This window comes from Protomyctophum parallelum (genome assembly GCF_964188405.1).
Source record: "Protomyctophum parallelum genome assembly, chromosome: 7".
NCBI lineage: Eukaryota > Metazoa > Chordata > Actinopteri > Myctophiformes > Myctophidae > Protomyctophum > Protomyctophum parallelum.
In genome coordinates this window covers 35,170,504-35,185,230 of record NC_139705.1, presented here as the reverse complement: position 1 = coordinate 35,185,230, position 14,727 = coordinate 35,170,504, and the positions used below count along the sequence as shown (strand labels likewise).

The 14,727-nt window shown below is 43.4% G+C and overlaps 1 protein-coding gene across 6 annotated transcripts in view; it reads left to right on the top strand.

Annotated features, from left to right (window-relative positions):
* Positions 1–5,115, top strand: part of mtor (mechanistic target of rapamycin kinase) — a 141,249-nt gene extending 136,134 nt beyond the window's left edge. For all 6 annotated transcript variants that reach the window (XM_083769578.1, XM_083769579.1, XM_083769577.1 and 3 more), the window contains 10 exons: positions 759–881; positions 1,347–1,429; positions 1,800–1,872; positions 1,964–2,038; positions 2,449–2,584; positions 3,120–3,185; positions 3,278–3,358; positions 4,137–4,217; positions 4,309–4,414; positions 4,689–5,115. In XM_083769578.1, coding sequence (XP_083625704.1) covers positions 759–881; positions 1,347–1,429; positions 1,800–1,872; positions 1,964–2,038; positions 2,449–2,584; positions 3,120–3,185; positions 3,278–3,358; positions 4,137–4,217; positions 4,309–4,414; positions 4,689–4,704 — 840 coding nt within the window. In that variant the 3' untranslated portion in view covers positions 4,705–5,115. The remainder of the gene's footprint in view (positions 1–758; positions 882–1,346; positions 1,430–1,799; positions 1,873–1,963; positions 2,039–2,448; positions 2,585–3,119; positions 3,186–3,277; positions 3,359–4,136; positions 4,218–4,308; positions 4,415–4,688) is intronic.
* Positions 5,116–14,727: the final 9,612 nt, after the last annotated feature.

The window sequence follows — 14,727 nt, the reverse complement described above, 5'->3', positions numbered from 1 at the left end:
TCATCGGACCCCATGTTGAGAACCAGTATTGTGGAAGATGACATTATTGGGGTGTATATTTTATTTTGAGCAAGCTGCTTGTAGCGCGCAGCCTTCAGCCGGCGTGCAAATGTATCAACGGTACGGCAACAGCCTTATTTATCATCCACTAACCATTTTTAACAAGTCCACTCAGGCGTAACAGCGGAGCGAGCCGAATATTAAAATAGAATAAATAAATAATAAAACTGACTATTAAATAAAGCAGGCCAAACCATTAATCAGTTGACTGTGAGAGAGGCGTGGGAGTGTGTGTGTGTGTGTGTGTGTGTGTGTGTGTGTGTGTGTGTGTGTGTGTTCATTATGTTGTGTTAACTCAGGGCTACTCAACTTAAGATGGCTCAGGGGCCACTCAGCAAAATTCCAAGGGCTGCAAGCTAAAAATGTCAGTATTATTTTGTGGCTACGTTTACAAATATATTTCGTAACAGACACGATTAGTCTTAAATTAGAGTAAAAAGCCACATTTCCATCTATAAGGCCAAACCTCAATGAGCAGTGATTAATGATGAAGTTACAAAATGTGACTTCATTCACAAAATGTGAAGAGAACATAATGAACAGATTATCACAGGTGAATAAAAAAATGCAATTCATTAATACAATAAGTAATCCTATTTCTATTGGTATGACCATGATGGGCCGCAGGTACCTTAAGCAGGGGCAGCGGATTGAGTAGCACTGTGTTAACGTGTTGCCACGTCTGTGGTTTCCACTAGATGGCGCCGGACTACGACCACCTGACTCTCATGGAGAAAGTGGAGGTGTTTGAGCACGCCGTCAACAACACCGCCGGAGATGACCTGGCCAAGCTACTGTGGCTGAAAAGCCCCAGCTCAGAGGTAGACAGACCACCACATCATCATCATAAACCTTTATTCTTCAACATATTCCTAATCAAATATAATTTAAGCTGTGTTTCTACTTTCTATATCCGTGGTTCTCAAACTGTTTCATGTCAAGGACCCCAAAAATTGGCCGCCGGCCCCCATCTGAACATAAGTTGTTCCAGGGACCCCCCAGAAGCAAGGATTTTAGTTAAAAACGTTCGCTGGGAAAGAATATAGCCTATATTCAAAGATTTGCACCACATTTTCCCCAAGCTTGGCGATCTGCTATTTTTCAATAGCTAAAGTATAAAATAATGGTTAATGTGGTTAAACGCAAAGGTGACACAGATGCGTTCCAGGTCTTAATGCGTTAATGTGGTGTGTAATTCTATTCATTAATTTGATTTGTGGGGAGATGAAAAACTCCATACGAGTGAAAAACTAGTTAAGTATAATCGGTGATATTTTCCCCACCAGGTGTGGTTTGACCGGAGGACCAACTACACGCGCTCGCTGGCTGTGATGTCCATGGTGGGCTACATCCTGGGGCTGGGCGACAGGTGAGACATGGCCCACACCTAGCCTTTTATTTCCTTTTAAACTGTGTCTCCTGCGTGGGAGACTATGTTTCAGTTCAATTAAAATGTGTTATAGTGCAGAGTCATAACAAGCTGTCTCAAGAGACTTTACACATCGAGCAGAGACCCGGCATGGTTTACCCAACTCTAAGCAAACTTTTAGTTTCGTTTTACGGTGGCAAGGGAAAAACTGCCCATTAACAGTAAGAAACCTCACGCAAAACCAGACTGTAGGGTGGGCAGCCATCTGCCTAGACCTTGTCGAGGGAGAAAAAGAGTCGGATAGAGAGAGAGAGATCTAAGCAACAACAATAGTAACAACAATAATGATGTTTTTGTCCTTTATCCTCAGGCATCCATCCAACCTCATGTTGGACCGGCTAAGCGGCAAGATCCTTCACATCGACTTTGGAGACTGTTTCGAGGTCAGACTGTTCTCCATAAACGACCAACAGTGTTGTTAATGTTTCCTTTAAGATGCAGAAGGCTGAGCTTTTCGTTTGCCCTCCTCCGCAGGTTGCCATGACCAGAGAGAAATTCCCGGAGAAGATTCCGTTCCGTCTGACGAGGATGCTCACCAATGCCATGGAGGTAAGCGCTATACGCAGTGCTTCAGGAATGGTAGTCAGGAATTTTACGAAACTAGGTTATCACAGAATTTCCAAATATGTTTCATCCCTTCACATTAACATGATTGTATGCTACCCTAACAACATGCAGTGAAGAGCCTTAATGGCTCTTCACTGCACACAGTTCCATCAGTGTGGTGTTTGTTCTATAAATAAATCATAATCTAATCATTGGCCTAAATATTTATCTCATTTAGCACAAAATATCTATCTATTAAAAAAGAAAATCCTATAGTTGTTCACAATATGTTCTCTTGCATTCTGAACCATCAATTTCTTTGCTACAGTAGTCTTAATCATCTTCATCGTGCACATGCCTATGCGTGCGTGCGTGCACGTGTGTGCGTGTGTGTGTGTGTGTGTTGGCTGCAGGTGACAGGCCTGGATGGTAACTACCGCATCACGTGCCACACGGTGATGGAGGTACTGAGGGAGCACAGGGACAGTGTCATGGCCGTGCTGGAGGCGTTCGTCTATGACCCCCTGCTCAACTGGAGGCTCATGGACAGTAAGGCACTGCTCTGCTCAACAACTAGGAGTCCCCCAGGGGTCTATACTAGGCCCGCTACATTAAATGTCTTTGACGAAAGGAGTCGGTCTACTGTACATGTTTACAATGCGTTGTGTCACAGGCCAAACACCAATCAAATTAAAGATTTTTTGGGAATGTCTAAGGAAGTATACAGGACGGTTGCATGATAGAAAACATGCACTCCTCCACGACATGTGGGTGAAGGTCCCGTCAATGAGAAAGTGACTAGCTTTTATAGCTTTACACCATGCTGCGTTTGGTGTTTCTGTTCTCAGTTGGTATTATACGCAAATTCTGGAGGATCAAATTTACCCATATTAATAGATCCTGGAATATGAAATGATGAGGCACTGGGGAAAGGGATTTTATGTCCCTTCATGAGTATCGCAGAGCTCTGCGTTTGAGAGAGAGTTGGAAACCGAGAGAAGATATTTTCCCATTGGCAAGCTGCTGCCGTCTAATTTTAAAAAGCAGTTTCTTATAACTTTTCTTTTTGCTATGTCGCCCCCAGCGAATACGAAGGGCAACAAACGCTCCCGCACCAGAACAGACTCCTACACCGCTGGACAATCCGTGGGTGAGTCAGCAAGTCTGGCCTTTTTTTCTTTTTGTTTTGCCTTGCTGAATATGTGTGTGAATAATGAATGTGCTTTTCCTTCTCCTCTGCAGAGGCTCTGGAAGCAATAGACCTCGGAGAGACCACACATAAGAAACCAGGGACCACTGTGCCTGAGTCCATCCACTCCTTCAGTGAGTTGTCAGCTCGCATTGTCTTTTGACTAAAAATATAATTTATTTTGGCCCTGGCCCATTATTAGATATTTGTAGAAATGTGGCATGGTAGAGCTTTGTTGTCATCATAAATCAGTACTATAAGCGCTCACTGTATTAAGCCACCCTAGTTCACCTTTCATGCCTTAACTTTAATTTAACTGTACTGATTGCAAGCATGTACTGGCAGATTCATCAGGATAGAGAGCACTAAAGTGCTAGAGAGCACTTTAGTTAAAGTTGCATTAAGTAAAGCTCCTGTTCTACCCCGGATTTGAACTTGTTTCTCCTGTGCAAAGTCCTGAATCTTTTACCATTACACTAATAGAGCCTGCCTGCTTGCTCAAGGGAGAAATCGAATTTTGAACTGAAGGTCAAACCTTTTGCCAAACCAGAAACGGGATCATGTCAAAGGTCGTGTCTAACCGGACACAAGACCTAAATGTCTCAATAGAAGAGCAGGGAGACCAAATACATCCACCCCAATTGTAAATGTCATATTGTATTAAAAAAAAATATATATATATATACAGCCAATATACCAGTCAAGAACGGTACTCAGAACTTTGAAGGACCCCCTGTTTGGTATAAATTACACCATTTGTACCACTGGTCCCAAAAGTCATATCATGATGTTCACAAACTGCACACAATGTAACTTGCTATCAATGTGTACAGATTTCACAAGGAAGCTATGCCACTATTAGATTATATTTCTTATCTAAAGACACAAATCTGTGCATTTATGTTTATCTAGTCGGAGAGGGTATGGTACAGCCTGAGGCGCTCAACAAGAAAGCTATCCAGATTATCAACCGGGTCCGGGACAAACTAACAGGTAAGAGGACAAGGATTTGTGCACTCCTTACCAAAGAGATGTCCCTTTAAATGCCTTGACCTTGACCCATGGGACTGCTTACTCCAACCAGGTCGAGACTTCTCTCACGATGAGACGCTGGACGTGCCAACTCAGGTGGAACTCCTAATCAAGCAGGCCACGTCACACGAGAACTTGTGCCAGTGCTACATCGGATGGTCAGTACCGTCACGAATGAAAACGACTTTCTGGCCTTGACAGCCCATACATCCAATCTGATTGCATTAGACGATGTTAAACTCACTTTGCCACTCGATTTGCCACTCACTTTATGCATGCGTATATCCGCTTAACACCTACAGTACTGCTCACAGCACCAATCACACTGCAAGGCATGAGATTGTTGATCAGTTTTTTTTCTGATGCACGAAACAGCACGTGGCCGCATATACTGTAAATCAGACATAATGCTATACCTTTTGCTCTCTGCAGGTGTCCATTTTGGTGAAGACACTACGTTTGGTTGGCGGAACCATGGCAATGGTATCTCAGACTCAAACAAACACACCGGCTACTAGAGAAGCCTCTCAAACTAAAGCCTGGTCCAAGTTGTGTATTCTCACTGGTATTTTTCAACGTTTATGGGCAAGCACCTTAAAGGCCTTTTCATGCCAAGTCAGACTTTTCTGCACGGAACAACAACCCCTTTCCCGCACGTGACAAAACAAAAGGTTGCCGTGCCACGATGGTTTGTTATATTTTTGAACTGGAGCCAGTTCCATTTCTGCAGAGTTCGTACAGTACGTAAATAAAAATAATTGTAACCTTTATTTAACTATGGCGTTACTTTTGTGTTTAGGTTTTTTTTGTAACAGTGTTAGCTGTGTGTCCTCTACAATAAAACCTATGATCAAGAACACTTTGAAGTTTCACTTTTATACATCTATCTCTAAAGATGAAACTGATAAGATAAAGATAAACCATTATTGACGCCATGGGGGAATTCAGGTGCCGTAGCAGCAACAGCAGCAAGAGTGAAACACAGGATATGTACAGTATAGGTAAGAGTTGAGGAGACAATTAAAGTACACTTAAGAGTCTGATACAGTGATACTAGACATACTGTAACGAGTATTCCATCAATAAATACAAGTATAAATGTTCAATCTATCACCCGTGAATATATGCATGAATATACATGTCGCCAATGGATATATGAATGGATATGTGCAGACTATCAACAGTGATTGATTGCTGTATGAGACTGGTGCAATACAAACTGCCTATATTCTGTAAATGTACAGTCTATCAACTGTGAATATTGTATAGGACTAATGAGTATAATAGTCTATCAACAGTGAATGACTATGTCTCACAACAGATATCCTTAACAGGCATCTGTCACAGTTCTGTGTACATTCCGGTAGTCCATGTGAAAATGTGCCAGAATTAAGCGGAGTCAGTAATCCAAGAACAGAACGGAGCAAGCGGGGTCTAGATTTGGCTGACGGAGCCTAATGGCTACTGGCTTGAGAACTGAATCCATACCAAGTAACCTGACTCCGCCAGATGAGGCGTTATTTAATTCAAGTTCACAATTCTGTGAAACAAATGTGAAGCAAGCATCTTCCATCTGGTGGAGTCAGGTGGAGTCAGGAGTCAGATACTGAGGCTTACACATAATGGATCTCACTGAAATGATACAATTAAATTAAGTTATATAAGTAATTCAATGTTTTAATTAAATAACATAATCAGAGCCGTGCGGAATAAGAACTACTAATTTACTTTGAATAAAGTACAGACAGAAATATACATGATAGGACATACAAAACATTTAAACATGTCTTGGCTTCCCAATAGGATGTTGCCAAGCGGTCACTTCGATGGATACAAGCCAATGGAGTGGTGTCTTAGGTCTTTGTAATTCAGAGAAATGGTAAGCAAAACTTTGAAAAACTAGTTTTGCTCTCAGACCTATTCTATGCTATTGCATAAGAGACAAACGTAACTCCATATTTAACCAAATTAGTCTCAGTGAGATTTGCCAGATAGACCCAACACATGAATAGAACAGTATACAGTGTACTGCTAAGGCCTCTAACAATGATTAAAAGGACATCACATTCATGTTACACATTGAAGGCTTTTCTTTGTTATCTTTAAATTGTTACCATTAAAACCCATTAAACTTAAAGATCGAATACCTACATTCATTTAAAAAAAAAAAGAAACTGAGAAGCTGCTGGAGTCCCATAATGTAGAATGTAACGCCAAAGTAAATGTGCTGCCCAAGAATATTGATTGAATGAAGATATGGCATAACATCATAATATTTAATTTGACATTTGGAATATTGATGTTTAACCCGTTTGCTGTGGGGAGACTAACCTCACCTGTGACCATCTCAACCTTTGTAGGCTATAGATATAATAGTTTATCATCTTGGTTTTGGCTACATCCAGGTGTGTTTGTCACCCCGGAGCCTTTTATGTGTTTTCTTTTGTTGGTTTTTATCCCTGGCTTTGAACTGGAATGTGAGTTTAGCTATGATGTTAGCTGTGAACCGGTTCTAGATTGCCTTTCATACTACAGTGTGTGCAGGCTGCTTATCTGACTGTTATTAAAAGGCTCATCCAATCGTCTGCAAAGTAATTTCGGTCTACACCCATAACTATTGTATGGACGGCAAAGGGCAATAGTGGGCTGGCTTTGGGAGGCTCTTTTTTTCAGAGATTGCTTCAGACTTGTATTATTCCGGTTTTTCATTATCTTGGTGTGAAAAGTTCTTAGTTGTTTCGTTTTGTAATGACATTGGCACTCTTAGCCACTCCCTTGAAGGCTGGTCTTGTTTTGGAGGGGTTTTAAACATCGTCCTCACTTACTAAAACTATCCACAATGGCCAAACTGTTAAGAAGTGAACATTTTATACCTGTCACACTCTACCCCATAGACTCGACCAATCCACTGCATTACTGTGCATTAATGTGACATAGGCTAATGTATTTGTATAAAAACGTATGCCTTTCACTAACTTGAGGCATTCTGTGAAGGTTACACATTTGACTATAAGTTTTGATGAATGATGGTCACAATGTATGGGCATTTATTTGCCAATTAAACCTGTAAAGATGTGGTCATGCTGTGTTACTATACTGATTCCCTTAGTAGTATTAGCTCATCATGTTCACTGGCTTATGATGGAGAAAGCTGTCTGTGCTAGCGCCCACAGAGGGCACTGTGACTCCTGCTAGATACCGCCTCCATATTCTGAGCAAGCAGAGAGTGAAATGATGCAGTCAGGCTACAGAGGATCAGATCAGATAGGAGTCTGCCTCCCCAAAAACAGAAGACACTTCAATTTAGGATGTTGGACACATTTTGAAATGAGATCCAGTTCCTCACAGGAAATTAATGGCAAATGCAGATGGTGAATTTGTGTCAGATGCATTTCACCTCAGGTTTTGAGTTTTGACCACAACTTGGTTTCATCACATTGCTACTCTGCTTAAAGTATCCTAGTCTGCACCCAGTTCAGTTCATTGCTATTCCCCCTCTAATTTCACCACACTTCCATCCCTGCATTCTCCTCTGAAGGTTAATTACTTATAGATAGTTAAGGATTACGGAGCAGCCAAAATCAGCCAATTGATCTCTTCCCCGCGCGCCCACCTCTGCAATGTCACACTCTTTACACATCGGGACAGAACCCCGCCGATTATCTGCTCGCATCGATCGATTTGCTCCTCTGTTTTGCCTCCCTCTCTTTCTCGCGTTCCTCTCTGTCGCTCGTCCCTTTTTTCTCAAGCTGGCACCTCCTCCGAGCGCCCGCCACCCCCAAAAGCTCATTATGGGAAAATGTGACTTTTCATTGTCTATGCTCCCGTTTGTGTTGTTCTTTCTCGCCCCGTCTAATTTGTTTGTGTTTTTTCAGCCTCTCAAGTCTGTTGAGGGGCAGGCGAGTCAATAGCTCAAGTTAAATAGGCTCCATCGATTGGGAGTGGGATTTAGCTGTTTACCGACTGTGGCGACGTGGCCCGGGCCCGCGGAAGAGCAGCGAGGCTGCCTTGGTCGATGGTGACAAATGATACTCATCGCAGGACAATAGCCCCTAAGTGATGGAAAGGTGAGGCACTCTGTGGTGGAGGTTGAGGCCATGGCGGGCCACATTCCATCAGGCCTTAAGGCTTTCGTACAAGGCCAGCCAGGCCAGACACCTTGAGGCACAGCAGGAGAACTGATTGGCACACAGAAGTACGTTCAGGAGTACAGGGTGCCTCTGGGGGCTCTTCCAGCCCCGTTATCTTTCCTCTGTCAGGAGCCCTTTGTCCTCCATTCTTCAGTTTGAAGAGCTCCCGACCCCAGGAGATATGATTTGGTTTCCACGCTGCCCTCCCGGGCTTCGTGTGACCTCTACTCCAGATTTCAGAGGTGCATGCCTGATCCCAATGCTCACTGCATCCATCTTAGGGCTGCTGTAGTCTTGTCGCATGAATCAGAATCAGCGTTATTTTTGTCACATCACAGGTTTAAACGGGTGTGAATTTAGTTTGAGTGCAAGCTCCATAAACAAAGAAGGAGTCAAACAGTAAATAGAAACCTGAGAAAATACTATTTTTATTTATTATTTTTTATCCCATGATTTTGTAACTTTCCTTTTCACCTGACAGGGGGGAGTTTCCCAGGTTGGACGTAGCGCCTGGAAGGGACACGTTCCAACCATTTCCATTCCCCCTCCATCAGGAATTTTGTCTGGGGAGCGGAATTCATGCAGAGGTTCACACTATCTCCCCCACTTCCCCTCCCCACTGAACAGACGCTGTGACTGTGACCAACCAACAACAGGGCACATTGGTGTAGCAACAAGGATGTGATCGCTCGCCTGCTTCCCACCAGTGAACACTGGCAAATGTTTTCGTCAGAGCACTGCTGGTGCTATATTTAAGATCAGCTAAAAATGAGACCGAGTCTAGACTGACTGTGTGTGTGTGTGTGTGTGTGTGTGTGTGTGTGTGTGTGTGTGTGTGTGTGTGTGTGTGTGTGTGTGTGTGTGTGTGTGTGTGTGTGTGTGTGTGTGTGTGTGTGTGTGTGTGTGTGTGTGTTGTGAATGAAGAATGATAAGTCAAACACCCTACTATTGCTACTAAGGCTACTAGACTTTTTTTTTAGGACTCGAACCATCCACCAACATCCGGACCATTTGTTTCTAATTAATTAAAAAAATAACCTTTGAGATATCCGTCTCGATCAGAGCGCAGCGCGTCTCCCCCGCTCTTTATCAATCTCTCTCGTCTCTCCCATCACACACACACACACAGCATCAAGTCACCATTATTGTGAAACCATTGAAATGTTTGAGGTTGAAGGGAGAGGTGGCAGGTCAAAAGATCTAAATCCACAGCAAACACCTCCCTCCCTGACAGAATGACTAAATCTACCAGGCCTGGACTGGCCTGCACAGGACAAACATATGCCCGGTGGGCCGACCCTCTGGTGGCCCGGTCTGGGTCAAATGTTAATGTGGTGTTAAGGGCTTGTATTTCAAGTATTTGTATGGGTCTCGACCCGAAAAGTCGGTAGAGTATCTGCACGCTGGTTGTGGTGGGCCAGTCTGGGCCAAATTCTGTGAAAATGTCAGTGCTGAATTTTTGTCTCAGTCCAGCCCTGGAATCTACAGACAGACCAAAGTTCTGATGATCAGAGTTCTGAGATTTAGGTAAGGTTAATGTTTAAAACCTGCAAAAACCCGGATGTTCATCCGGTTATTCCAACCTCGCAGTGTGACATGAGAAGCAGCAAGCTGTGTTAGCAGGAGCCGACATGGTTTGTCTTTCGCCAGAAACGGTAATATGTCGGCCGTGATGCAAAATCACTATTTACATCTGAACGTTGGACGGATTGGACAAAAACAACGACTTTGGAGTATTTTTCTGAGAAAACAAGCAGCAAAGAAACTATACAATGAATGGATTATGGGATGCACGCGCATCCGTCCCCATGCTGAGAAGGACACAGACGTTGCCTAGCCAACGGGACCAGGCTACAGGTTGGTGCTCAGCGTCAGCCAGTTGGTTTTGATATAAAGCTTTATCACCACTATATCGCTGCCTTGGCACGCAGCGGGGGAAATCTATCACCGCGATATCGTGCCTATGTGGCGCTAAGCGTGTTAAGTGGGTTATGTGCATGTGGGTTAAATAACAAGTGGCAGTTATCATAATTAAATAAAATAATAACAAGGGACGGGTCTAAAAAAAAGGGGGAAAAAGCAGTGATAGAGCTACGCCCCCCCCCCCCAAAAAAATATATATATGATAATTAGGCATCAAAATGCATTACATTCAAAATACAGAATAACATTACATCACAGGCAAGGTCTGTGTGAATCGGGGAGGGGCACCTGACACATTCCACAATAGCAGGAGTACAAAAGCCTAGAAGTAGAACAATAAGGTACATATTTTCAAAGACAACATTACTACACATACCTCGGGGTACTGGTGAGGCATCTGCCAGAGGGATCTGGCCTACAAACAGCCTCTTGGCATTTGGCCTTCAACGTTTGATGCATAGGGGTAGCCACTATCCACAAGAAACTATTTAGTTCCTATTTTTAATATCTGGAATCTAGAGTTGCAACTTAGAGATGAGATAGCAGAGGCATGAAATATACAGTAGGACCATCTGAAATACTTAATGGCCAGACTCGGTGCCAAAGCAAAAACAAGCATTATCCAATCCTACCTTGCTCAGTGCATACAAAGATTAGAAGACCGATGCAGGCATGGTTGTAAAACAGGTCTGAAAATCCACCTTTCAGGATGCCAAAGGGGGAGGTAAATAGTGGATAACCCAGTGCCTTAACCCTAAGTGTCTGTTTGTGTGCTGGAGAACCCTATATCCTAATTATCTGTCTGCCCACCTGTCTTTCTGCCATGCAGACAGTGAGCACCTGTAGACGAATCCATGGAGCAGTCAGCAGTGCCCTATAGGCCAGGTGTAGGCAATCAGTGCAGTGGTGTCAAGCTGCGCTTAATGGTAGGTACACCTCAACTATGTCTGCGCCCAGGGCGCCCCTCTGTGGATTCATATAGCCTACGCCCTACGGTATACAGCAACAGCTTTAGTAGCAGTGTCCTGAAGCACACAATCCAAAATACCAACACTATTACACATCCTATCCTTCAACTATATGTCCATGTCATAACAGTTGTCAGGTAGCATCCATAATCAATCAGAAACTTGTTGAAATGTCTCATAAATTCTGTTCTCCCCGGCCAGGCTAGAGTGTTACTAGCCCTGAAACATGACTGTCATGATGTCATCATAATCATGACAGTCATGACGCAACTGAAGCCAGTTTTACGCGATCGCTACATTTACTGTACAGTGAACGCGTGTACATCAGACTTCAAATATAAAGTACTCACCACGTGTGCCACGGGTGTTAGAAATGTGCTGGTACAGTGATTAGCACTGCTGCATTCCACATTTCTGGCCTTGACAGTCCATACATCCAAACAGAAAAGTCATATCTAATTGCATTAAACGGCATTAAACAATGTTAAACTCACTTTTACTGTCACTTTGCCACTCGATTTTCCATTCACTTTATGCATGCGCATACCCTCTCTATAGTTGACCATCCACCACAGCCCACCTTGTTGTTAATAACGTCAGCTGTGGTAGAAATACTGAGTGATAAAACCCCACCCCCTCTCAGAACCTGGTAGGTGGACTTGAACTACAGTTGATTGACACCTGGCCCCCCAATGGCATTAATTTGTGTCCATGACCTTGGTATACGTTTAACGATTAACGTTAACGTTTCATTTATAATGAAACAGTCTGGATACTAGTATTTGGCATACGGACAAATGGTTAGTGCTGCTGACTGTGACCTGAGAGACTTGCTTTTCAAGTTCTCATCTGCATGCTTGTCTTTGTTGTTTGATGCTAGGTTAATTTAAACACTTCTCTTACTTAAATTAAAACTGCATGTCAAATAAAATCTGTTACTTTATTACTTTATTTTGCATTCTCTCTAAGATTCCGATCCACAATGTAGTGTGTGCACATGTATTTCATTCTAGACAGGCATGTTTATTGCTTTCCCTATCTTTCAGTGCACTAAAGACAAAGCAACAGATAATTTGAAATGCTGGAAATTCTAATAATGTGGAAAAATGTATGTTATAAATGTGCTTTCTCAGAAACAATACATTATGTTACATAAATTTTGGAAACCTGTGTTTGAACAGCTAAATCTGCCCAGCCCCACCATTCAGAAAACATCCAGTATGTTTTGTGCTGTCGGGAGGAGAGGAATAATTCCACCCTGGTAGGCTCACCCAGGCTCCATACAAGCAAGTACAGTAGAAGGTTCCAGAGACTTGCATTTGTAGCTTGTTTTTTTAATGCTAGATTATTTACAGTGCCTTTTCAATAGGCCAATTATACCGTACAGTCAATACAGTGTGTAACTGTAGTAACTTCTTCCACTCCTGATGTCATGATTTTGCATACAGTTGTGTCCTTTGAAAGCTTTGACCTCCTCTGAGGTTGGTCTGATTTCTCCCTCTCATTTCTGCTCTCGTTCTGTCCTCATTTGTGTAATGATTTTGGTTCTGATTTGTCTTGAGTGTGTTTCCGCTCTCCACTGTGCCCGGAGAGATTTATTTTCTTTTGCTGTAGTGGGCAGATCCTTTGTGTGGTTTCTTTAGTATTATACACAAAGCTTTCATTCCCAGGCCCTCACCTGAATAAATTAACCTACAAGCTCACAACGTGTCGCAACACATCGCATTATGAGGTTGTCCATTAGCAATTTTTGGCGAAGTGATTTGGTGTAGAGTGAAATAACTTAAGCATACCAAGTACAGTTGCAACTTTAGTATTTAGTAAGTACTAGATCGGTGCCCGGCTGTAGAGTGCTGAGTCAGTAACGATGGAAATTTGAGATCCATGCCCCACCTGGCTTTGCAATACCCGTTGTACCCGGGCCGTGTCACCCATCTGTCTGTGTCCCTTTTATTCCCATATATGGACAATTCTGTATCTGTCTCTCTGTGTCCTTTATTCCTATGGAGTTCTGTGTCAGGCATGCCCAAATATGGAGTGTTGTGATGTCAGAATAGGCCTGGGCAGGGGCCCTGTCCAGAGCGTGGGCAGAGGCCTTTTATGGCGGTTCTGGACAACCGTGGGTCCGACGGACACCAGGCACTGACTGCACTCGCGTGTGTCGAATGGTGCATTTATAGATGGATGAGATGGGGTTTAAGTGGTTAACCAAAGGTTGACCATGTTCTGGATTCAGTTCTGATACAGTTAGAAGGTCAACACTTGCAAATGCACCATTTCCTTCATCTGAGTATATTATGCATTTGTCTCCTCATCCAAATGCATGCATGCATCGTCTCACCACACCGACCACCCCAACCCTTTTCTCTTTCCCTGCCATAGTTAACAGAGGTGTCGAGAAACAGAGAGAGAGAGAGAGAAAGAGAGAGAGCTGGTGGGTGGATGGAGGGAGGGGAGGCTTCATATTGACGGCCAGCTACAGAGGTTCGATAGCAGGCACTGGGGTGTTTAAGCAGGGGCCCGGCAGCCAGGGTCCCAGACTGTCTTTGTGCACTGTGGTGTAAAGCTAGTATCGATGAACTTGACAGCAGTTTAGTCCACCCCAAGATCTGCCGCTCTCTAAAGACACTTCAAACATGCACATGCGTGTACACACACACACACGCACAACTCTGACTTGTTTACCATCCCAGAAAATGTGTGTATAGAATTATAGATGATACCACAGGTGAATTATTATTATTATTCAGTATTTGTTGTTGTTTGTTTTTATTTATTATTATTATTAATATAATTTTTAGAAACCATCAGTCAAATCCTTTTGGATTTCAGGTGTTTGGTGTAGGTTTAAGAGGTCATTTTAGTAAATTACCATTTGAAATGTAACATTTGTGAAGCATTTGTCTTAAGGGATAATCAATGAGTAAAGGGCCTTGCAAACGTGAAGCGAGGAACGCAGGCGTTGTTGCCATGATCAACACAGGTCTCCTCCAGGGGCGCAACAACGCAAGCGTTAAAAAAAGCTAAGGTCTGGTGAGTCGCAGGCGTGTGCACGTAATGAGCACGCGTGCAACAAATTAACGGGACCGCTGTCACGTAAATACGCTTGCGTTGTCGCACCGCAACTTCTCTGAGCAAAAACGCAAGTCTCATTGAAAATGAACTATAGGCGCATTTTATCGCTCCCCGTTTGCAAGGCCCTTAATGCAGCCAGTTATCAAACAATCAGGATTCGGACTATAGGCTTTACCATTGCAGGCTGCAGGGGGAGGCTTTACCATTGCAGGCAGGGGGAGGCTTTACCATTGCAGGCAGGGGGAGGCTTTACCATTGCAGGCAGGGGAGGCTTTACCATTGCAGGCAGGACTAGGCTTTACCATTGCAGGCAGGGGGAGGCTTTACCATTGCAGGCAGAGGGAGGCTTTACCATTGCAGGCAGGGTGAGGCTTT